Source organism: Dromiciops gliroides, chromosome 3 (assembly GCF_019393635.1).
Source record: "Dromiciops gliroides isolate mDroGli1 chromosome 3, mDroGli1.pri, whole genome shotgun sequence".
NCBI lineage: Eukaryota > Metazoa > Chordata > Mammalia > Microbiotheria > Microbiotheriidae > Dromiciops > Dromiciops gliroides.
The window spans coordinates 531,675,683-531,701,730 of NC_057863.1; the positions used below are offsets into that span (position 1 = coordinate 531,675,683).

A 26,048-nucleotide genomic window follows, 5' to 3' on the forward strand; every position below is an offset into this window, starting at 1 on the left:
CAATGTAAAATGAAGAAAACTAGGACTGAGTAACAAATGAAATAATAAAAATAAAACAAAACTTTGTAAAACTTAATGCTATTTAAATGTTAATTATTATTGTTATCCTTTCTATTGTAGCTGAAGGCAGCTAGCTGGCAAAGTGAATAGTGTTGGACCTGGAGTTATGTAGATATGAGCTGAAATCCACGTGAGATATTTAATTGCTTTGTGATACTAGGTAAAAGTCATATAACCTATCTGCCTCAATTTTCTTATCTGTAAAGTGGGGATATATTAGTACCTAGCCTTCCAGGGCTATAAGGAGGATAAAACAAGATAGTGTTTATTAAGCACTTTGCAAACTTTTAGGAACTATCTAAATGCTGGCTATTCTATTATAAGTGCCCATGTGGTATACCAACATTCCCCATTACCAGGTAGTTTTTAGTGTTAGGCATTACATTTTAGAGGCAGGAAGGTAGCTCAATAGATAGAAAGCTATGACTGGAGTCAGGAAGACCTGAGTTCAAATTCAACCTCAGGCAAACACTTACTAGCTATATGACCCTGGTCAAGTCACTTAATCTGCCTGCCTCAGTTTCCTCAACTGAAAAATAAGAATAATAATAGCACCTACCTCCAAGGATTATTGTGAGAAGAGCATATGTGTAAAGCCCCTGGCACACAGTAGTTACTTAATAAATGCTTGCTCTCTTCCCTTTCCCTCCTTTCTACTTCTAAATAGGAAGCAGGTGGAAGCGGGGTGTGGTGGTAAACTTAAGAGTGTTAAAGCAAAAAGACTAAGCAAAAAACCTACAGGATTCATAGTTTTCTACAGTTACAACTATTGTTATTTTTTTTCAAGACTCAAAATAATTTAAACTGAGAAGTTTTAGTGGAAAAGAAGTTGAGTGAGCTAAGAAATGACCACATCAAAATTCTTAGAAAAACTAAAACAAATGTTCTGATTCTCACTTAAATACAGAAACAGAAATTGTTATTATTAAATTCTATATTATTCTATCATTTCACGATAACCAAAGTGCACATTTAGAATTTCCCTTTTAAAATTTTCCCAGGTGAACTTGCCTATATAAACTTTTCCAGAGTATTAGCTCTTTGAATGCTGGAATTATTTTGCTTGTGTCTTTGTAACTTCAGAACCTAATGTAATGCCTTGGACATAAGTATTCTTCCTATCTGTCTAACTGCTCCTTCTCAGTCCCTCTTACTGTCTGATCTTCTAGGGTATGCCCTTTAACTGTTGGTTTACCCCAAGGCTCTGTCCTGGGCTCTTTTCTATTCTCTTTTTACACACTCCAAGGCCATTTGCAGTGAGCTTCTCTTCCTATTCTCTTCATCCCAAAACCTCTTGATACCATCTATTCTTTTCTCCTCCCTCCCTTGTCTCTAACAAAAAGATAGCCCTCTTCCTTAAATTCAACACATACAAAACCAAAACCCTTTTTCCTACTTCTCTTTATTCTGGCACCACAATCCTTTCAATTTCTCAGATTTGTAACCTCAGTATATTATCCTAGACTCCCACATATCTAATCTAATAATGCCTATCAATTTAGACTTATGAATCACAAAGTTTTAATTTGAAGGGACTTCAGCAGCCACCAAATACAAAGAATGCATGCATGTATGTATGATGTATGTATTCTTTGTATGTGTGAATACACACACACACATACATACATACATGAATATATAGATGCATATAAAACTATGAGTAAGGAGGAATATACTATTTCCTCATGGAAATGAAAAGAGGAAAGACTTAAGACATGAAGGTCAATTAAGAGATAGTAGTTGAGGGGCAGCTAGATGGCACAGTGGTTAAAGCACCAGCCCTGGATTCAGGAGTATCTGAGTTCAAATATGGCCTCAGACACTTGACACTTCCTAGCTATGTGACCCTGGGCAAGTCACTTAACCCCCATTGCCGGAAAAAAAAAAAAAAAGAGAGAGATAGTAGTTGAGATGAAAGCCACTAAGAGCCTAAACTAGGGTTAAAGATATCTAAATAAGAAATGGGCAGATATGAGAGAAATAGGAGAAAAATCAACAAGATTTGGCAACTGATTGAATAAAGGGAAGTGGGGAGAGGAAAAAGTCAAGGATGATGCCAAGATTGAAAGCTTGGGTAACCAGAGGAATGGGGGTATCCTTGATAGCAGTAGGGAAAGTAGAAAGGTAGATTTGGGGGGGGGGAGGAGGGGGAGACACTGAGGGTTAAGTGACTTGCCCAGGGTCACACAGCTAGTAAGTGTCAAGTGTCTGAGGCCAGATATGAAACTCAGGTCCTCCTGAATCCAAGGCTGGTGCTTTATCCACTGAGCCACCTAGCTGCCCTGGAGATAGCTTTTTTTTAGAGAAAATTAATTCCATCCTGAACATGGTAAGGTTCAGATACCTATGAAACATCTGAGTAAAGATATCTAGCAAGCAGTTGATAATATATGACTAATGGTAAGGAAAGAGATGAGTTAGATTTGTAAATCTGCGTCATCTGTATAGAGATAATTATTGAACCTATTGAAGCTGATCAGCTCCCATAAGAAAACAGAGAAGAGGCCCCAATACAAAGTGATCTAGGGTACACCCATGAATGATGATTCAGCAAAGAAGACTGAAGAGTGGTCAAAGATGTAGGCAGAGAAGCAGGAGAGAACAGTACCAGGGAGAAGGTAGACAGGAAGAAGTAATGGTTAAAACAAACAAACTGCAGTGGTCAAGAAGGAGGAGGGTTGAGAAAAGGCCACTGGACTGACAAAAGGTAGTATGCCCCGAGGCAACTATCTATACTTCTGAATAGCTCCAAACATTAAAATTTTTTTTTCCTTACAACAAACCTAAATCTTTCAGATTGCAATTTCTACTCACTGAGCTTACTTCTGTATTGGGGGCTTGGGGAGAGAGTATGGTTTTTCCAACCAAAACATCTTGAATTCTATTTTCATCCTTTTGGTCCATCAAATACTTGAAGACAGCTAAATACTACTTCACCCTCATCTTCTCTTTTTGAGACTAATTCATCTCCTAGTTCTTCAATGAAGGCCTATCACTAGCTATCTTTCTAAACTGTAGCAATGAAGACAAAATTCAAGATTTGGTATGACCAGGTCAAAGTACAACAGGACTATCGCTTCCTAAGTTCTAGACACTGTGTCTGTCAAGGAAGCCTGAGATTGAATTAGATGTTTTAGATGCCACATCATGCTATTATTGAATTTTCATGCCACTAAAAAGTTGTTAAATCTTTTTCAAAATAACAGCTGCATAGACAACCATTCCTCTTAGAATTCTTTTTTTTGGGGGGGAGGCAGTGAGGGTTAAGTGACTTCCCCAGGGTCACACAGCTAGTTAAGTGTCAAGTGTCTGAGGCCAGATTTGAACTCAGGGAGTCCTGGATCCAGGGCTGGTGCTTTATCCACTGTGCCACCTAGCTGCCCCAACCATTCCTCTTATACTTGTATAGTTGATTTTTCTGACCCCAAATGGAAAACTAAATTTGTTTATTTTATATTTGATCATACTAGATTTGGACCAAAGTTCTATCCTGTCTAGACCTTTTAATTTTTTTTTAGTAATTGGCAAAAAAGAAAATTAAGTATAATATATAATAACCATATTCTTGATGAAGATAGTTGGTTCTGTAATCATTGCCTCCATTTCTGATGTTTAGTACCTATCTCTAACAATCTACTTTTAAATTTTAACAGGAATTGAAGTCAAGCTCATTAACCTAGTTTATAGATTCTATTCTCTTCCCCTTTGTTTCAAAATTGGAACATGCACTCTCTCCAGTCCTTTGTTATCTTTCCTATTTTTCATTTGTCAAATATAACTGACAATAGCTCAGTAATCACATCACTCTTCCCTCAGTAACTGAGGATGTAGTTCATTTGGGTCAAGACAGCTTAAAACACACACACACACACTTTTAGTTGTTCTTACTTTCTCTTCAGTTCTTCAGCCTGTAATGATTGGAATGACGCCACCTGCTGGAGACTTACTATAGAAAAGCTCCACCATGAGGAGAAGGTCTCTGAGGGCAAGTGAGATTTGCTTGTGGGAGGAAGAAGGGGGAGCCTGGCACTCTGACTCGGTCTCTTTTGGGGAGACTCTAGCAGAGCTAGGAATGCTCTCTCCCTTTAATAGATAGGAATCTAGGCCTTTCTCTTTCTCTTCACCAAATTCTTATTCTCCTTAATAAATGCTTAAAAGTCTAACTCTTGCTAAAGCTTATAATTTATTGGTGACCACTCATTAGATTTTAGATAGTTTAGCTAGAATTTTAGCTTTTACAAGCCTAAGTTCATTCAGTCAATTAACCAATAAAAATTTATTATTAATGGCATTAGAATGCACTCAAGTTAAAAATCTCAGGATCATCTTTGACTCCTCACCCTTAATAACTACACATATATGCTGTTAAATCTTTTCATTTCTGAGAAATTAGAGAGGGGGAAAGAGAGGGGGAAATAGAGAACACTTTACCTGCCCTCAAGGTGCTTAGATTCTGTCAGAAGAAACCAGATATAAACCCACGAGGAAATATATAAAAGGTATAGAAAATAATTACAGGATAAAGGAGAAATAGCAGATGAGGGGATCAGGAAAGATTACGTAGGAGAAGCTAGATCTAAAATGAGTTTTGAAGGATTCTCAGAGGTGAAGAAAATACATTCCAAGCACTGAAAAGAGCTTGTACACAGGTACAGAGATAGGAGATGTGAGATGGGATATTATTTATGAATAACAGCAAGTGGGCCACATAATTCTGAACTTTAGCATTCCTGGCACTGATCTCAAAGGGTTATACAATGCTTTTGTGTTCATTAATCTTCTGTTATCTATCCTTGCTTTCATCTTCTGTACATCTCTTAAAATTTTAAGTTAATTGGTGAGATCTCTTTTGTATCTACACTGGTCCCTTAATAAAATTTCCATTTTTCTTCATGAATGAAAGTGTTTCCTTCATTTCTTCAGAATTTTCATGTATGAGAGTTTCCTAGCCCTTCTGAGATAACTTCCCCTACAGAATTTTACTCCATGGGATAGGATACATCCTTTCTCCAAACCTGCTGAAATTTGTTCTCTAAAAATAAAAATGCATGTTGGGTTATGCTTGGTTTTCTTCTCTTCTTTAGCAAACTCTTAAGACATAGTGGTCACCTACCCCAAGCTTCCTTTCATTTCCACATTAGCAACCAGTTTGTTAGTGAGAATTAGATCCAGAAATTCCTTTTATTGTTTCCTTTATCTCTTGAAGGATGAAATTACAGTATAGTTGTAATAAATTCATTAAATTCTTCTAATCAGAAATTATAATTTCCCAAGAACCTTTTCTTTGGGTTTTTCATGTGCATTGGTTTATGACGAGCTGCCCACTTTCTCAAAAATACAATAAAACGTTCTGTATAAAGATGGTGTTCCCATATGTGTCACTAGCTGAGTTTGTATTATTTTATTATACTGTACTGAATCTGTAAGTCACCACTGGTAACTATATAACCAACCTGCTTTATAGTTTTATAAATTGTTTAAGTTAATCCTAAAAATAGCTACTTTCTTACTCATCTCAAATAAATAGTAACTTAATAAAATAAATGAAATCAAGAGTCTCCTAAATCACTTATCACAAAGGGGGAAGAAAGGGTGGTTAATGTTTAATATTATATTCTTCACATAAGTGGCACTTAAGTTTCCAAATCTGTAAAATGAGATTTGACTAGGTAACTTACACACTTCCTCCCCTAAAATGTTATTATTCTAAACTAGGCTGTATTATTACTAAGGAAGGTTTATTTGGGGGGGGGGGTGTGCAATGGGGGCTAAGTGACTTGCCCAGGGTCACACAGCTAGTAAGTGTCAACTGTCTGAGGCTGGATTTGAACCCAGGTACTCCTGAATCCAGGGCCGGTACTTTATCCACTGCACCACCTAGCCACCCCACTAAGGAAGGTGTATTTTAAAAAAACAAAAACAAAAACAGAGATGGCTTAAAAGTATGGCCAAAGGAAGACATTATGAGAAATAAGTAGCATTTCATTTAAAAGGCCACAAAATGTTTGAAGTTATATTTAGTAAGAGCTAACTAATAAAATCAATAGCATTTATGCCTACCAAGCATTATGTGAAAAGTAAATGCTCCTAGAAAAAGGAGCACACTAAGAAATCTATTTTGCCTGTGGTATAAATAAGTGAATAAAGGAGTGGATAGGGCAGAAAAAAAGAACAGGGTGTGAAGGACAACTGGATGTTCAAAAGTCACTGGGACTGGAAGGGTAATAACCAGGTGGAAGTTTGTTAATCATTGAGAAACAAAATAACATATGCAAAACACTTAGCAATCTTAAGGGGCTATATAAACGATAGTGATTATTATTTTATTTCCTTCTCTATCTCTGTTCTAACGTGTTTTGCATAATACTAATGTTCCAAAAAAAAGCCACTTAGCAGAAAAGATAAACCACACTGAATACCAACAACAAAGAATGATTAAATATAATTTAGATAGTTCAAAACAAAATGTAAAAGTGCTCTGCACTGAGTAGGTGTTCAATAAATATTAGTTGATGTGACTTGTTAATGTTACTATCACTGTTCAGATGAATAATAGCTACCATTTAAAAACTATTATTATAGATATTTTTGTTAAATATATTAAATATATATTATTATTCCATAATATAGATGAATAGAGTAGTAGCATTTATACATTGGTGAAATAATGGTAAAAACAAATATGTTGTCTGAGTTTGAGACTACACAAGCTAATCTCCAATATCTCTTGTCAGCTGTTTGGTTTATGAGGAAAACTAAGACAGTGAAAGATTAAGGAATTTGCCCTAGGTCACTGTTAAGACTAGAAATCAATGCTTCTGACTCTTAGTATTTTATTCCATTATTGCCTATTTTTTGCTACCGCTGAAGGCGAGTATTTTTCTTAATATTTTTTGATAGCTAGATCAAAGTTGAAACAATCCAGGTAATATATGATACCACATATAGTTTTAAAACTATTGTTCTATCATATGACTTCCTGCTCACTTAAAAATGTAAGAGGGTTTTTATTTTAAATGAGTGACAATTATTTCAAGTACAAACTTTTGAAAAAAAAGTTTCAACAACTGAAGATCAGTATATGCTGCAGATATTGTAGAAATTACAGTTGTTGAGCACTTAACACAAATTACAAGACAACGATGAGGTTTTAAAGCTCCATAAAAAGGCTTTATTTTTTAAAACGAAAGAAAATACAAATTGAGTATCTGCTTCTCAAGATGACTGATTTTAAATGTCTCATTGAGAAGGTTCTAAATTCTTCCTGATGTTCTATCTTCTACATATTCACTTGTTCTCTTTATGTGGGGACTGTTTTCTGTATATAACTTATTACAATTATTTTTGTTATATGTCCTATATGAATAATAAGATTGAAAAACTTTAGGAACCAGAAATCCTCTAACAAAAACCACTATATCTATATGAAATAAAAAGTGTTAAAGTTAAATAAAGCTATCATTTAAAAAATTACATCAATATTATGCATTTTGTTCATATTTACACTTCTCCAACATAATTATGGCACTTGGCAGAAAATTCCATATCCTATACTCTGAACTGTTATCATCACTCATATTGCACTTGGCTAATGATTATAGTAACAAAGAATGAAAATACAGATTTTACTTTTCTTCCACTAGAGCTAATACAGTCTATTTTAAAATTGGAACTAAGAGGCAGTGAGGGATAATGGATGAAAACCTGGAATTGGAGCCAGGAAGACCTGGTTCTCAAGTACTGTCTCAGAAAAATTCTGGCTGTGGGACCCTAAGCAAGTAATTTAATCTCTCAGGGCTCTAGGAAAATCTCTAAAACTACATTGCAGAGAAGAAACTGACCTTCTTCATTAGGAAGTTCCCTATACTAATACAAACGCAGATCCTATCCCTAACCTAAATTAGAGCTTTACATGATGAACTATGCAATTTGTGAAAATATCAGGAATCTATTCAGTTATTTGTCTTCCTCTTTTACTTCACCATAGGCAATGGTGAACAAAAATCCCCTCCATGATATATCCAAATAAATAATCATTGCTTGAAAGCCTCCATATATTATAGTCCTTAATATTTAGTGTTAAGGGCTAAAATTCTAGCTAAACTGTCTAAAATATCTAATGAGTGGTTGCCAATAAATTATAAGCTTTAACAAGAGTTAGACTTTTAAGCATTTATTAAGGAGAATAAGAATTTGGTAAAGAGAGAGAAAGGCCTAGATTCCTATCTATTAAAGAGAGAGCACATTTCTAGCTCCGCTCTCCACCAGAGTCCAAAGGAAAGAGAGCGAGAGCGAGCGCCAGTCTCTTCCTTCCTCCTCCCACTAGCCCGTGTCACTTCCTGACGCCAAAGAAAAGACTCCTGGTCTTGCCCTCAAAGACCTTCACTTCATGGGCAGAACTCTTCTACAGTAAGTCTCCAGCAGGTGGCGTCATTCCAATCGTTACATTAGCAACTAAGTGGCAAAATGGATAGAAAGATGAGATAGCAGGAAGGGAGATCTGAGTTAAAATCCTTCCTCAGATACATACTAGATAGTTACCGTGGGCAAGTCACATAACTTCCTACAACCTCAGTTTTCTCATCTGTAAAATGGGGATAACAGCATTCACTGCACAGGGTTGTCATCAAATGAAATAATGCCAATCACTAGGCAAGCCTTAAAGTATGATGTAGATGTTTACTGTTTTACCATTATATATTTAAATTTATCTATGATCTAAGCAATTTGGAATAAAGACTGCAACCCATGTATACCCGCCCTTCCCGTGTGACTCTTGTCCATGTCCTCCTATAAATGTGTCATACACATTGCCCATCCAATGTACTAGAAAGCTTTCTTGCTTTTTCCCATTATCCTGATTACGCCAGTGGAGCACTGGGATTCTCCACCCTCCATTACAGGATCAACTCTTCTCTTCCCATCATACATCTCCCTAATGACACCTTTTACTCTTGCTTTCACTGAAGCTCATTACTGGTTATATATTGAGATATAGGGAACTTCACAACTCATCTCCACCCAGAACTGATTACTATATAGCTTCCACTCATCAAATAGCAAAAGGAAGCACTCAAATGATAGTGACACCACAAAATCCCAAAGCAACATTAATAAATCTTTAAACATTAAAGCATGTTAAAATTTTATATTACATTGAAATGCAGTTATAGCAAAAAGGCAATGTATATAGTGCAAAGAACCCAGAACCAAAAATCTGAGTTCTTGTTTCTGTTCTATTAGTTAACTAGTAATGTAAATTCAGACAAATCATTCAACTTCCATGTACTCAGTTTGCTAATCTGGAAAATGAGGGTATTAATGTCCTCTCTAGCTCACAATATTGCTGCAAAGAATAAAATAATATGTATATGTAGGAAACTGCTTAGAAAAATTGTAACAAGTTATAAAAACAAATATCTTCTTAGGCGCCACTGCTTACAAATGGCAACATGTCCTTTTTCCCACCGTAGGTTCCTTTGCCCTCTACAATGCTTTTTGCATATATAATTCATTAATTGTGATTACGGGTGGTGGAGTTTTGAGAGGGGAGGGAAGACATACAGGAGAGGTCTCGACTTGTGATTTTATTGCCATAGGGAATTCTCACTATGGAAATTCTTCATTCTAAAGCAGATCAGTAACTTTTCTGTATTTCAAAATCTCAAAGTATTCTCTGGAGAAAGCCATTCTTAGAGTTAGGAAGACAGTGGGGTTCAAGGCCTGCTTCTGACCCCTGGCAGTTGAGGAACATGGCAACAATCATACAATTTCACGGATATGTGTACATGCACATGAGATTTCACTGGCATGTCATTTATAAAGTACATGGATTTACTTGTTGTAAATATTTTTAAAATATACCATGCCTACAGCTGTACACTAAAGAAATCTAATTTGAATATAGTGAATTTGTTGGGAAAACGAATTATTCCTCGAGCAATTTAACTTTAAAAAAAAAATGACAAAAGCAACACCATTGTAAACAAAACTAATTTTGAAAAATCAGTGGTTTTGATCTACAAAAATGCTATTCAATCAATCCCACTATAGCTTTTCAAAGAAACTTACCTTTCTGAGCTTTCATTGTCTGTTCTTCAATTTGTCTTAGACGTTCCATCAGCTCTTCCTTTTCTCGCTCTATTCTCTCCTTTTCTTTTTCTGCTATTTCCCTTTTCTTTTTTTCATTTTCTAGTTGTGCCCTTAAAAAGAGTTGCAAGTACATTATTACAAATCAATTATTAGAATTAAAAATATTTATCTGATAATGGGGAAACACCAAAACTGAAAAAGTTACTTTGTATTTAAAGCTCAGGGAAATATATAAATGCTTTTTTGAACATGGAATGGGGAGCTATTATAGGAATGACATCAAATTTAAGCCAGTAAACACATTTAGAAGTGTAAAGTCTTGAAGATAAGAACATGCACATAACTTTCATATTCACTGTGACTTAATTTTCGCTTGGAACTATTCACAAGAAAAAGCAGGAGCAAGGGCTTGAAGAACACATTTGGTAAGGTAGGACTCCATGGGTTTGAAAAGACTAGTAGTATACAATCCTGTCAATGTATTAAAGTATAAAAGTCAATTGCAGGGGGCAGCTAGATGGCGCACTGGTTAAAGCACTGCCCTGGTTTCAGGAGAACCTTAGTTCAAATCCCGGCCTCAGACACTTCACACTTACTAGCTGTGTGACCCTGGGCAAATCAGTTAACCCTCATGGAAGGACGGACGGACGGGCGAAAGAAAGAAAGGGAGGGAGGGAGGGAGAGAGAGAGAGAGAAAGAAAGAAGGAAGGAAAGAAGGAAAGAAAGAGGGGAAAAAAAAGGGGATGAGGGGGCAGCTAGGTGGCACAGTGGATAAAGCACAGCTCCAAGTTCAAATCCGACCTAAGACACTTGACACTTACTAACTGTGTGACCCTGGGCAAGTTACTTAACCCTCATTGCCCGGCCCCCCCCAAAAAAGTAAATTACAAAGGTTTTAATGCCTAAAAGAGAAAGAATAGTTTTAGGTACATTTAGGTTTCTGACAATAATATTAATAGAGACCTAGCAAAGCTAGAAGTACTGCCTAAGCTTCTAAACTGCTAGGAATAAAACAAACTAAAGCTTTCTTAACAAAATCCTAGCTGTTTCTCTCTCTCTCTCTCTCTCTCTCTCTCTCTCTCTCTTTAATAAACATTTTTATTTATAGTTTACGGTTCCAATTTTTATCCCTCCCTGCCTCCCCTCTCCCATTCCTGAGGCGGTAAGCAATCAGATATGAGTTATACATGTATGATTATGGAAAACATTACAATATTAGTCATTTTGTATAAGATAATGAAAAAATAAATCTAAGAAAGTGAAAAATAGCCTGCTTCAGTCTGTGTTCTATCAATATCAGTTCTTTATTTTGAGGTGGATAGTATATTTCATCAATAGTCCTAGATCACTGTATTGTTGAGAATAGTTTAAGTCTTTCACAGTTCTTCATCAAACAATATTGCTCTCTCTATGCAGTGTTCTCTTGGTTCTGCTCACTTCACTATACATCAGTTCACACAAGTCTTTCCAGGTCTTTCTGAAATCATCCTGCTTGTCATTTCTTATAGCACAATAATATTCCATCACCATCATATACCACAGCATGTTTAGCCATTCCCCAATTGATGGGCATTCCTTTGACTTCCAATTCTTAGCCACCACAAAAAGAGATGCTATAAAGATTTTTGTACGAAGAGGTCATCTTCTCTTTAGGGGGATATCTTTGGGATATAATCCTAGCAGTGGTATTGCTGAATCAAAGGGTATGCACAGTTCTATAACCCTTTGGGCACAGGTCCAAATTGCTCTCCAGAATGGTTAGATCTTTTCTCAACTCCAACCAACAGTGGATTAGCACCCCAGCTTTCTCACAGCCCCTCCAACATCTGATATTTTCCATTTTTGTTATATTGCCACTCTTAATAGGTGTGAGCAATAGTAACAATCTAGAGCATTTTTTCATATGATTATAGATACCTTTATTTCTTTGTCTGAAAACTGACTATTCATATCCTTTGAACATTTATCAATTGGGGAATGACGTATATCTTTACATTTGACTCAATTCTGTATATATTTGAGAAATGAGGCCTTTATCAGAGATTTGTTTCAAAAATTCTTTCCCAGTTTTCTGCTTCCCTTGTAATCTTGGTTACATTACTTTTGTTTGTACAAAAACTTTTAAATTTTTCTATAATCAAAATGATGTATTAATATTTTCTTTTACTCTATATTTTCTTTGGTCCTAAATTCTTCCTCTGACCATAAATCTGACAGATAAACGATTCCATACTCTGTTAGTCTGCTTAGGGTATCAACCTTTATATGTTAATCATGTACCTTTTTTTTTTTTTGGTGAGGTAATTGGGGTTAAGTGACTTGCCTAGGATCACACTAGTGATAAATGTCTGAGGCCGGATTTGAACTCAGATCCTCCTGAATCCAAGGCTGGTGTTCTATCCACTGCACCACCTAGCTGCCCCTATGTACCCATTTTGACCTTATTTTAGTATATGGTGTGAGATGTTAGTCTATACCTAGTTTCTGCCATACTGGTTTCCAGTATTCCCAGCAATTTTTGTCAAATAATGAGTTTTTGTTCCAAAAACTTGGATCTTTGGGTTTATCACGTACTCGATTACTGTAGTCATTTACTAAAATGTAATTTGTACCTATTCTATTCCACTCATCCACCTCTCTATTTCTTAGCCAGTACCAAATTGTTTTGATAATTACTACTTTATAATACAGTTTGAGATCTGGTACTGCTAGACCACCTCCCTTTTGAATTTTTTAACTGATTCCCATGATATCCTCGAACTTTTGTTTTTCCAGATGAACTTGGTTATTATTTTTTCTAGATATATATAATATTCTTTATAGTTTGGTATAGCACTAAATAAATTAATTTAGGATTATAATTTTTATCATATTGGTTCGGCTTACCCACAAGCAATTAATGTTTTCCCAATTATTTAGATCTGTCTTTATTTGTGTAAAAAGTGTTGTGTAGTTCTGGTCATATAGTTGCTGTGTTTGTCTTGTCAGGTAAGACTCCCAAGTATGTTATATTGGACATAGTTTTTTGTTTTGTTTTGTTTCTTTTGCAGGGCAATGAGGGTTAAGTGACTTGCCCAGGGTCACACAGCTAGTAAGTGTCAAGTGTCTGAGGCCAGATTTGAACTCAGGTTCTCCTGAATCCAGGGCTGGTGCTTTATCTACTGCATCACCTAGCTGCCCCTCAGCCATAGTTATTTTAAATGGAATTTCTCTTTCTATACATTGTTGCTGGACTTTGTTGATAACATATAGAAATGCTGATAATTTATGTGGTTTTATTTTGTAACCTGCAACTTTGCTAAAATTGTTAATAATTTCAAGTAGCTTTTTAGTTGATTCTCTAGGATTTTCTAAGTATAACATCATATCTGCAAAGAGTGATAGTTTTGTTTTCTCATTACATATTCTAATTCCTTTAATTTCTTTTTTTTTCTCTTATTGCTGTAGCTAACATTTCTACTACAATATTAAATAACAGGTAATAATGGGCATCCTTACTTCACCCATGACTGTACTGGGAAGGCTTCTAGCTTATCCCCATTACAGATAATGCTTGCTGATGGTTTTAGATAAATAGTACTTATTTAAGGTAAGCTCTCTACTGTTTTTAATAGAAATGGGTGATGTATTTTGTCAAAAGCCTTTTCCACGTCTATCAAGATAATCATATGATTTCTATTGGTTTTGTTATTGACATGATCAGCTATGCTGATAGTTTTCCTAATATTGAACCAGCCCTGCATTCCTGGTATAAATCCCACCTGATCATAGTGTATGATCTTTGTGATGTATTGCTGTAATCTTGTTACTACTATTTTATTTAAAATTTATGCATCAATATTCACTAGCGAGATTGGTCTATAATTTTCTTTCTCTGTTTTGGCTCTTCCTGGTTTGGCTATCAGCACCATATTTGTCTCATAAAAGGAATTTGGTAGGACTCCTTCACTTATTTTTTCAAATAATTTATATAGTATTGTGATTAACTATTCTTTAAATGTTTGGTAGAATTCACTTGTAAACACATCTCAGACTGGAGATTTTTTCTTACGAAGTTCATTGATGGCTTGTTCAATTTCTTTTTCTAAAATCGGGTTATTTAAATATTTTATTTCTTCTGTTAATCCTAGCTGTTTTATAACATTTAAACATTTCAACTTGAGTTCTAATTAGGTCATAAAAGACAAAATAAAACTAGAAACAATAGTTTCAGTCATCAGATAGTGCCAATTTGTTTCTAGATGATTCTGCTTCTACATTTTGTCTTAAATTTCTCACTATTTATTAGGCAACTATATGGAAAGCACTGTGCTGGATACTAAGCATACAAGGACAGATATGATACAAATATAGACAATACTCAAGAATTTTACTAGCTAATGGGGGAAATGCATATGCATAAACAAGTCCAGTCTAAAACAGACTATGTTTAGAGAAGTAGTACAAGATAATATTAGAAAAGTAAGTTGGTCAGACTGTGGAAGATGTTAATGAAATAAAAAATTTATGCTTTATTTTTTAGGTAGTATGAAGTGACTAAAGGTTTCCAAGTAGAATAACAAGACTGCGAGTAGTACATTAGGAAGCCTATAGGCCAAGCAAAATTAAGGGTGAAATGGAGAAGCATCTATAACTAAACAAATGTACACTGCTGTGTGTAAATGTCACAACAGTCTAGCTAAGAAGATATATAGGTTGATGGTACATGCAATATCATTATCATTGAATATATATGTTAATTCAAATTAAGACTGATAAAATGCTGATCTTAGTGGGTCCCTGAGGGACCTTTTAAGAAAGGGTTTCAGGGCAGCTAGGTGGTACAGTGGATAAAGCACTGGCCCTGGATTCAGGAGGACCTGAGTTCAAATCTGGCCTCAGACACTTGACACATTAGCTGTGTGACCCTGGGCAAGTCACTTAACCCTCACTGCCTTGCCAAAAAAAAAAAAAAGTGTTTCAACTCTGAGGTACCACCTCACACCTATCAGAGTGGCAAATATATATATATATAAAAAGGAAAATGTTGGATGTTGGAGGGGATGTGGGAAAACTGGGACACTAAATCACTGTTGGAAGAGTTGTAAAACATTCCATCCATTCTGGAGAGCAATCTGTATCTATACCCAAAGGACTATAAAACCATGCATACCCTTTGATCCAGCAATACCACTAGGTACTAGTTTATACTAGGTTTATATCCCAAAGATGCCTAAAAAAAGAGACCTATATTGTACAAAAATATTTGGAGCACTTCTTTTTGTGGTGGCTAAGAATTGGAAATCAAAGGAATGCCCATCAATTGGGGAATGGCTGAACAAGCTGTGGTATATGATTGTAATGGAATATTACTGTGTGAAAAGAATTAACAAGCAGGATGATTTCCGAAAGGCCTATATAAACTGATCTATAGTGAAGTGAGCAAAATCAGGAGAAATATGTGCACAGTGACAGCAATATTGTTTGATAAGGAACTGTGAATCGACTCAAATATTCTTAGCAATACAGTGATCTAAGACAATCCCAAAGAACTAATGATTAAGCATACTATTCACCTCCAAAGAACTGATATTGACTGAACAGAGACTGAACTGTTATTTTTCATTTTATTTTTTCTTTTATTCAAGTTTTCTTGTACAAAATTACTAATATGGTAATGTTTTATGTAATTGCACATGTATAACTTATATCTGACTGCTTACTAAGTCAGGGAGGGGGGAGGGAAGGAGCAATAGAATTTGGCATAAATAATACTCATTATTGAACAAACAAAAAAAAAACAAAAGAAGGGTTTCCTTATGGAAAATTAACTTCAAAACAATCCCTTGTCTGCAAATTCAGAATTAGTGGAGGGTTTCTTCATTAATGATCACTTACTTTAAAACTCTTAATTTGGCATAATTAACAACTTCTGTTAGAGAATTCCAAAAGTATGATATTTGGGAATTGTGATAGTTCTAAGAAAGTGCTGTTCCTTTTCTACTCTACACTGATTTAACTGATGAATTTTTATAGTAGCACAGACAGACTGAGAAAATTACTGAAGACTCTTACCTGGAAAGTATGAGTAAAACAAGTTGAAGATCTTTAATCAAATGCTTCAAAAACGATATTAAATAGTAGGATAGCAAGAATTGCGTAAGAGGCAAAGGGAAAACAATTGAGATGTTATGAAAGGCTAATCTCAATTCTTATATCCTGAGACTTCAAACTTTATAATTACAAACCTTTATCTTAAAAGGCTAATTTGGTGATATTTCTAGAACACTCAAATGTCCACATAACTTTTTCAATACAATTAAAGGTTCTATAAATGTTTCATTGGGAGCACTTCAAGGAAATTAAGCTTGTCTAAAATTTTAGATAACTCTACTCTTATCAATGAAAAATTAAATTCTACAAAATTTCATACCTTTCCAATTGCTTCTGATGTTTCTCCTCTCTAGCCTGAGCCTTCATCTGTTGTACTTCGATTGTATCAGGCTTTCTTCTTCGCATGTAGAGCTCATGGTTTCCCATGCACAAAGCCAAAATCCGTTTATTGATTCTTAGACGAGGTGCATAAAAAACAAAATCCTAAACATAAATTATTTTAAATTAACAACTTCCTTGGAATGGATAGCCCATCACCGGCAACTTGTACTAAGTGTCAACACATTGGTATAATTATTTAATAGTTACATAAAGAGTTAACTTGGAAATTAGCTGAAATTTCACAGGAGCCATGGAAGATGCTGCATAGTAAGTGATTCCTCTTAAATGTTCAAGCACCCCATATTGGTCCCCGTTTGTTTTTTCCCCCTGTATTTTTCCAAAATTAACTCTCAGTCCTTGATCATGATACCTGGGAGACTTAATTATGTTGTTTGGGGTTTTTTTCTTCAGTAATGTAAAGACTGAACTATTACTTATTCATGGAAATATCTATAGTAGACTCAAAATGTTGAGGAATATTGAATCCTTACTTCTCCTTTTCTATGGATATTTATGCCTTCAAAATGTTCTCAGCTATGATATTCTACTTCATCAATAGGTGCTACCAATTAACAAATAAAATACTCCAACCAGTAAATTTTTAAAATTCAAGTCATCAAGTTACATTAACACCCAAAAAAGGAAGTCCATAACTTACAATTCTGTAAGTTATCATGAAAATACTATTAATGACCAATACCTACCTGGATTGCACAACAGCTAACAAAGTCACACACAAAATTTTTAAACTGACTTTTCAGATAACTGATCTATAGTCAAACATTATCCAAATGTCACTAACAGTCTCTTTATACAACGTTGACTTTATTTCAACAAATACTATTCAATTAAATTTAAATCTATATTATATGCCCCTTCAATAAAATAAAAAAGGCACACTGATTTCACCATTCAGAATATTAAACAATGAAAACAGAATGCTTTCCAGTGTCAGTTTGATAAATGAGAATCTCTTTGATATTTTGGAAGGCACTACAATCTTGGAACTATCCTTGACTTTTCCCTTCTCCCCCCTCCCCTTCTCATTATCCTCTACCCTCATTATAAATTTCCAAGTCTCATTTATCCTTCTTTAATATCTTTCACATCTGTGTACTCAAAAAACTTCAACTATAATTCAGATATTCATCTGGATTATTGCAATAGTCTCCTAATTGGTCCCCTGCTTCTATCCCTCCATTCTCTAATTCACTTTTTTTCCCCATAGCTGCCAACATATTACTAAAACAAAGATCTGACCACACTCCTCTATTTTAACATTTTAAGCCCTTTAAAATCTGACTCTCTCCTACCTCTCCAGCTTTATTATATATTATTCTCCTTTACATATTCTAGTTAAACTGGCCTTATTGCCATTCCTTATATGACTGTTTTTGGTCCCTGTACTTTTACACAGGCCATATCCAATACCTGCTTTTTTGAATCCCTAATTTCCTTCAAATTTACCTCAAGCACTACCTTTCCTGATCCCCACAGCTGCTGACAGGGCTGTCCTTTCTGACCTAGCACAATTCTCTGAGGCACATAGTAGGCACCAAATAAACATCTATGGATTTCTTTATTTAGGCTAAAATACAAACCCCTCAGGCTGGCTTTTAAAGCTTTTCACAATCTGGTTTCCTCCTATCTTTCCAGTCTTATTTCATATTATTCCCCTTCATTTGATCTCTGCTCCAATAAATATGGCCTCCAAGTTGTTCACTGTATATAACATTTCATCTCCTACCTCCACCCCTTGCATAGGTAGTCCCTTAAGTCTAGACTGTATATCCTACTCCTTTTCCCCTGATTTATAGACTCCCTACAGATGGCTTAGGTGCCATCTCTTGCACTAGCCCTTTTGTGATGGCCCCAGATGTAGCGATCTCTCCATTATGAACTTTGTATTACTTTGGCCATACTGTCTGTATACACATTGTATCCTCAAAGTAAAATGGAAGCTCCTTAAAGGGTGGGTCTGCTCCATTTTTTTCTACATCTTACATAACACCCTGCCCCTTCCCCACTTCTGAACATATTGCCTTATACAGAGTAAGCACTAAACAATATGTTAAACTGAATTCAGTACAAATGTAAAAATTACATAACGGACAAGATTTCTACTTACAGGTGCCTTTTTGTCAATTGGCTTTATGACAAACTTTTTGTCATTAAATGAAATATTTCTGATTTCACTCCAGGGAAAACCAATTTTGGGTGTCAACCTTTAAAATGAAAAGTAGACTTTTAATCAAGTAGGCATACATAAAAACTAATATTTATAAGTGCTTTAAGATTTACAAAATACTTTACATACATTGTAACATTCCATTGTTACATCAGTCCACTAAAAAGGCAGTACAAGTATTATTACTCCCCATTTTTAAAAGTGAGAATATTAAATCTCAGAGAGACCAGCTGATTTGCTCAAGATATCAAAGCTTATTAGTAGTAGAAAGGAATCTGAAATTGATCCCATATGAAGTGCTCTTTCTACCATACCACAGATGGTAAAATAACTGCACTGGTTATTATAACCTGAATCAATAAACGTCATAGTTCCAGATTTAGGATATCTTAATTGGCACTGACATATTAACATGCTATTAATGTATCTTGAATTTTTATGTTCATGGAAGTAAGTAATTTTTGTTGCTGTAAAGGGCTAGAAATTATATATATATGTGTGTGTGTGTATATACACATACATACATATATATATCCTACATATATACATACATACATATATACATATATAAAAACACACACATACATACATATACAGAGTCATACACACACGCGAGGAACTTTACTGGGCTATCAGAAAAGATGATTATGAAGAATATGGAGAAACATAAGATGCAAAGTGAAGTAAACAGAGTTATAAAACATTAAACAAAATGACATCAATTTAAATGGAAAGAACAAAAAAACAAAAGAAATTAAATGCCATTACAATAGTCCAGAGTGGCCCCAAAGAGAATGAAAAAGTCACTTCTCTTCATTCAATGGAGAAAAACACTGAATATACTATCAGGATTAGCTAATGGATTAATTAGTTTAGGGAACTGCTTTTTTTTTTCTTTTAATACTCATTGTTATAAGGTATGGCTCTCTGAGGTAGAGAAGGGGAGAGGGATATATTTGGAATTGAAGATGAAGTAAAAACAAGAGGTGGAAATAAAATAAAAAACTGAATTATAAAAAGATTAACTAAATTCCTCATTTTTAGTCTCCCTCTTAATTCTTTGATTAATTCTCCTGAAGCATAGGTCTGAAGTATCACCCTCTCCTACACAAAAACTGTTTTTCCACTACCCTTCTCCCTATATACTACTTCACAGTGATATCATCAGCTCTCATGAATTAATAATCATCTCTATTCTGATTATTCTCAAGATCTATTGCTTCAGCCCTAACCTCTCTGCCAACCTCCAAATTCATATGACCAATTACCTATTGGACAAGATATTTTAAACTTAAGATAAACAAAGCTGAACTCATTATCTAACTAAACCCTCCTCCCTTCCAAATTTCCCTATTACTGTCAAAGACACCACCATTCTCCCAGTCCTCCAGGTCTGAAACCCAGGTGTTATCCTCAACTCTTCATTCCCACTTGTCACATTCAATCTGTTACCAAACTCTGACAATTTTACCTTTGTTACATCTCTTATATATGCCTCCTTCTCACTTCTGACGTTGCCACCACCCTGGCAGAGACCCTCATCACTCATGAAATAGCCTGCTGGTTGGTATGCAAGTTTCAGCCCATTCCAGCTCATTCTCTCCTACACTGCCAAAGTGATTTTCCTAAAGCCCAGGTGCAATCATGTCACATCCCACCCTCTCCCACACCAATACACTCTTGGGATTCCCTATCACCTCCAGGATCAAATACAAAATCATGTTTGGTATTTAAAGTCCTTTATAACCTAGTGCTTCCCCCATCCCTTCAGTCTTGTACCTTACACCTGCTTCTATCTCCTTCTTCAATTCAGTGATATTGACCTCATTGCCATTCAGTGAACATGACACTTCACCTCCCACCTGCCCCTCATGCATGGAATAGTCTTCTGCATCTCCACCTGCTGGCTTCCTTCAGACCCCAGCTAAAGCCCTGGCTTCTACAGGAAGCCTTTATTTATACCATCCCCTCTGTCTCAAATAAATAACTTCTCTAGTTCCCCTTACTGAAATCCTGCTCTTTTCTAGCAAAGTTGAAATTCTATTGCCTTTATGATACCTAATGACATTAAAGAAGATGCACTATCATCTGCTTTGCTACTGCACCCTAAGGACCATGAGAACTTTCCACATGACTTTCACCTGAAAAAACCTCTTATGTGCTGTTTCCTCCATTAGAATGTAAGCTCCTTAGGAGTAAGGACTATCTTTTACATTATCTAAAGATAAGTACACCATGTTAACAAAGAGATAACTACCTTCTGAGGTCTCTGCTAGCTATGTGGTATAGTGAAAAAAGCACTGGGCCTTAAGTCACGAAGACCAAAGTTCAAATTCAGCCTTAGATATTTAATAGCTATATGACAATTTACAATCTCTTTCTGTTTCAGTGTCCATAAGTATAATATGGGGACAATAAAAGAACCTACCTTTCAAGGTTGTTTCAAGGATCAATTAAGATATGGGTAAAGTGCTTAGCATAGTTCCTGGCACGTAGGTGTTTAGTAAATGGTTTTTCCCTTGTCCTTCCTCTTTTCATGTAGGCTTTACTCAACTTGGGTTTAACTATTTTTTTTTAAATCTCACTCATTTAAATATTTTTAAAATGTTACTTGGTAAGATAATATAAATATCAATGCAACCCATTCCTATTGACAGACAAAACACATACCAGACATTAGTACATAACATTCATTTGTGAAGTGTACCACATTCATTATAGAAAGCCTGATTCTATAAAGTCCTAGAAAATGAGGTGCACATTAGTAGCAGTGACTTAAATGAATCTATGAACTGTGGGAATTTATTGTGATTTGGGGACCCTGCCTTTGGGCTGAGATTAAAAAGTCTTAGGCCCTCAGGGTTTTTCTCTGTTACTGTAAAACAAGTTGGTGCCTCTCTCCCTCCACTCCAGCAGCTGAACCGAGAAGCCCCGTGGGCCTTGGAGCCTTAGGGGGCGCCAGTTGAGCTGGACGGCTGCGAAAAGCCCCAGCTCCCTCCTCCCTGAGATCTGCCCCAGAGATCCCAGGCTTGCCAGGCCAGCCCCTGGTACAGCCTGTGCAGAGGTCCCAGGTACGTAGCAGGGGGCACAGGCCCCTCGAGCCCTGGGTGTGGTACACACAGCTCGCTCGAACCCCCCTGGCCATGGCACTAGCCAGCAAATTAGCTTGGCATGTGCAGAAGCGCAGGGAGGAGACAAGGGATACATAGCCTGGGAGGCAGAGACGCTGTGGGGTTTGTCACTACGGTAGTGAGAAAGGAGTTAAAGAGTGAAGCAGGGGGCTTTTTGCAATGAGGGGATAGAGAAAGAGTTAGCAAGAAGCTAGAGAGATGGGACGGAGAGCAGAGGACGCTAAGAAAGTTGCAGGCATGGCAAAGAGTAAGCGCAAGCAGTGGCAGGAGAGAGACATGCCAGAAAGCTGTGAGGTCGTATAACTTTGCGTTTCTTTACCCATATCTCTTAACATTTATTTTTATAAATAAATCCTGCTTTGATCATTTAATTAAAAGAGGCATTTGCTTATCAATTTGGGAGAAGCAGTTGTAGGGGAGTTTTTAAATGGCCCTAACAGACTGGCTTAGGAAATGAATAGCAGTTAGATAGCCTACCAGTCAAAAGTCCACAGATTAGCCCCAATTAGTAATAAAATAATTCTTACATTTGAATGGCGAAGGTGGCAGGACTTATAGCCCAATTATAATTTTTCTAAATTTATAATTTTTCATATAGTCCACAGTTATAAAATTTACAGATCAGGTTAATTTTTTAATTTTTTACTCAGAACCAAAGACCAAAATAATATGGAATGATTTGCTAAAACCTGTTATCAAATGACAAGAAAACAGCTTAACTCATGTTAACTATCAAAAAAGGATATGAAATCAGTCTGGTGTGATCTGTTGTATACAAAGTTATACTGGCTTTTTATAATTGCTGCTTTAAAAAGATAGTTTTCCTCTTTCTAGACATCTACTAAGCATTAGTTTAATAATATATTTTAGAATTTCACCAGGAATGGAAGCCAAACTCATTATATAGCTGTCAAGCAACACATCCCCCCTTTTTTTTTTTTAAATAAGAACATCTGATTTATCATTCTCTAAATCTATGGCACCTTTCTTGTTATCTATGATCTTTCAAAGATGACTGGCAGCACGGCTTAGAAATCATCCTACCCATTTCCCTAATGAATATCAATGCAAAAATCTCAAAATATTAGCAAGGAGATTATAGCAATTATCACCAGGATAATACATTATGACCAGGTGGGATTTATACCAGGAATGCAGGGCTGGTTCAACATTAGCAAAACTATCAACATAATCAACCACATCAATAACAAAACTAATCAAAATCATATGATCATCTCAATAGATGCAGAGAAAGCTTTTGACAAAATACAGCACTTATTTCTATTAAAAACACTAGTGAGCATAGGAATAAGTGGAGCTTTCCTTAAAATAATAAGCAGTATCTACCTAACACCATCAGCAAACATTATATGTAATGGGGATAAGTTGGAGGTATTCCCAGTAAGATCAGGAGTGAAATACGAATGTCCATTATCACCTGTATTATTTAATATTGTACTAAGAATGTTAGCTTTGGCAATAAGAGAAGAAAAAGGAATAAAGAAATATCGTCCGGTTTTTTTTCCCATATTAATAGAATTTTATAAATATTATGATTCTATTAATTGTCATTATTCGGTCATGTCTGACTCTTCATAACACCATGGACCATACTGTCAATGGGGTTTTCTTATCAAGAATACTGGTGTGGTTTGCCATTTCCTTCTCCAGTGGATCAAGGCTCCAGAGGTTAAGAGACTCGCTCAGCGTCACACAACTAGCCTGCATCTGAGGTCACATTTGAATTTGGGTCTTCCTGATTCAAGGCCTAGTACTCTAACCACTGCACTACCTAGATGTCATAATTCTATTGGCATTACTGGATATATAATAATTGAAGAACCAGTCTATTTTATACTTCAGAAAGAATTTTTTTATAAATAGATCTTTCCTAAAATTTTAAGTAGTATAATGACATCTAATGGCCGCTAACAAAATTCAAAGTTAAACATTAATAAAGATGTTAGAGAAAGCAAATTTCCTAATGTAGTAGCCCTTTCTAATCACAAACCTTCTAGAGACTTCAAAACACTTTCACAAACATCTCATTTGAACCTCACAGCAATTCTAAAAAATAATTAGCAAAGGATAAGGCATTATCCCCTATTCTGTGGATGAGGAAACCAATGCTCTCAAAGATGGCAAAGATCACACAACTAATAAGTGGCAGAACCATAAATAGAACTCAGGTATTCTAGCTCCTAATTCACTGCTCTTTGCTCTATGTTTTACTTCAATTTCTTCTGTTATAAGGTAGAGATAGGAACTAGACCTATGATTTCATAAATCTATCAATGCAGGTTGCCACTTTCTCCACAACTTATAGCCTTATAGAGTTGCACAGAGCAAGGATTCTTTACATGAGTTGACTTGACATCCATGGTATCTGTGGATAGATTTCATGGTGGTCAATGAATGTGCAACAGGGGGGAAAAATTCTTTACTTAATTATAACTGATTTTCTTTGTAATCTAACATATTCTATTTTAGTCATTTAAAAGCATTATTCTGAGAAGAGACCCCTTAGGCTTTACCAGATTGGCAAAAGGGTTCAAGACACACAAAAGGTTAAGAATCCCTATCCGAAAGTATTGAAAGTTTAAATGACTTGCAGAAGGTCACAAAGCTAGTATGTGTCCAGAGGTAAAACTTGAATCTAGGGCTTCCCGACTCTGAGGTCACCTCTCTAACCATTATGTCATACTCTTTCTCACAAACTGTATTATGATATAGGATTACAATAGGGACAGAACTACAATTTCACTGGTATAAGGAACTTTCAGATGGGTAAATTCCTTCTACTAATACAGGTGAGTACCTTCTCTGAAACTTATAGACTTAGAGAGTGGTCTCTTGAGTACTAAGGATATTGCTCAAGATCACATGTTGTTGGTCCTTCATTTTTGAAGACCAATAACATCAGACTCCTGTGTGAATTGGATTTAAGTGAGGCAGAGTCTCTCTCTCTCTGTCTGTCTCTCTCTCTTCCAGAGTCATCAAAGTCTAGTGGCAAGATAAAAGCTGATTGACAATGGCCTGGGATGCAATGGATGACCTTGGTGTGTCTGTTTTCTGACCAAGCTCTAAGCCTCTACAGACGCTGCTCCAGCCAGCTTCATGCAACAAATTATTCTCAACCACACATTCTGCAGGGGAAGTCTTCACATGCTTGGTGTAAACATTCCCCTAACTCACTAACAGGTTAGAAGTCCATTGATTGGGGGCAGCTAGGTGGCGCAGTGGATAAAGCACTGGCCCTTGAATTGAGAGGACCTGAATTCAAATCCGGCCTCAGACACTTGAAACTTCCTAGCTGTGTGACTCTGGGCAAGTCACTTAACCCCCATTGCCCTGCCAAAAAAAAAAAAAAAAAAGAAGTCCATTGATTTTCCTCAACCTCATTTAGCCCATCTTCCAAGATGATTTACTAGGTATACTGGGCAGATTACAGCTTCTTGGAATCACACGTGAAAGTGGGGTGCCAAGCAGATAACAAAGGTAAATGAGCAGCCTTGAAAAAGACTTAGCCAGTCTTCACACCAGAGGTGGCTCATCCTCCTTGGAACACCCCAAGATCATAGAGTAAATATATGTCAGTGTGACAATTAGAGTGACAGCACCTGCTGGAGAGTTACTGTAGGAAAGCTCCACCATGAGGAGGTGGTGTCTGAGGGCAAGCCATGTGGCTTGGAAGGTCAGTTCCTTGGTGTCAAGAAGTGATGTTTGCTCATGGGTACTGTCTATCAAAGCTACCAGTCAATTACCTTGGAGCTGTGTGTGCGTGTGGATGGGATGCTCCGGGTTTCACAGGAGGCTTGTGGGACAAAGAAGGGGCGAGGCTGGTGCTCTCTCTCTCTCTCTCTCTTTCGTCAGGACCTTGTGGGGAGTGGCACTAGAAATGCTGGCTCCCTGAGATAGATAGATGTAGGCATCTAGGCCTCTTTCTCTCTCTTCACCAAATTCTTATGCTCCTTAATAAATGCTTAAAAGTCTAAACTCTTGCTAAAGCATTTAATTTATTGGCGACCGCCCATTAGATTTTTTAGACAAACTAGCCAGAATTTACAGACAGCAACCATTCATCAGAGTGGGACTTCAGGAGA

General features: G+C 36.1%; 1 protein-coding gene across 5 annotated transcripts in view; it reads right to left on the minus strand.

The window, feature by feature from the left end:
• Window positions 1-26,048, minus strand: part of RDX (radixin) — a 128,582-nt gene that overhangs the window by 37,459 nt on the left and 65,075 nt on the right. For all 5 annotated transcript variants that reach the window (XM_043990901.1, XM_043990900.1, XM_043990904.1 and 2 more), the window contains 3 exons: window positions 18,755-18,851; window positions 16,565-16,728; window positions 10,132-10,262 (listed from right to left, as the gene is read on the minus strand). In XM_043990901.1, coding sequence (XP_043846836.1) covers window positions 10,132-10,262; window positions 16,565-16,728; window positions 18,755-18,851 — 392 coding nt within the window. The remainder of the gene's footprint in view (window positions 1-10,131; window positions 10,263-16,564; window positions 16,729-18,754; window positions 18,852-26,048) is intronic.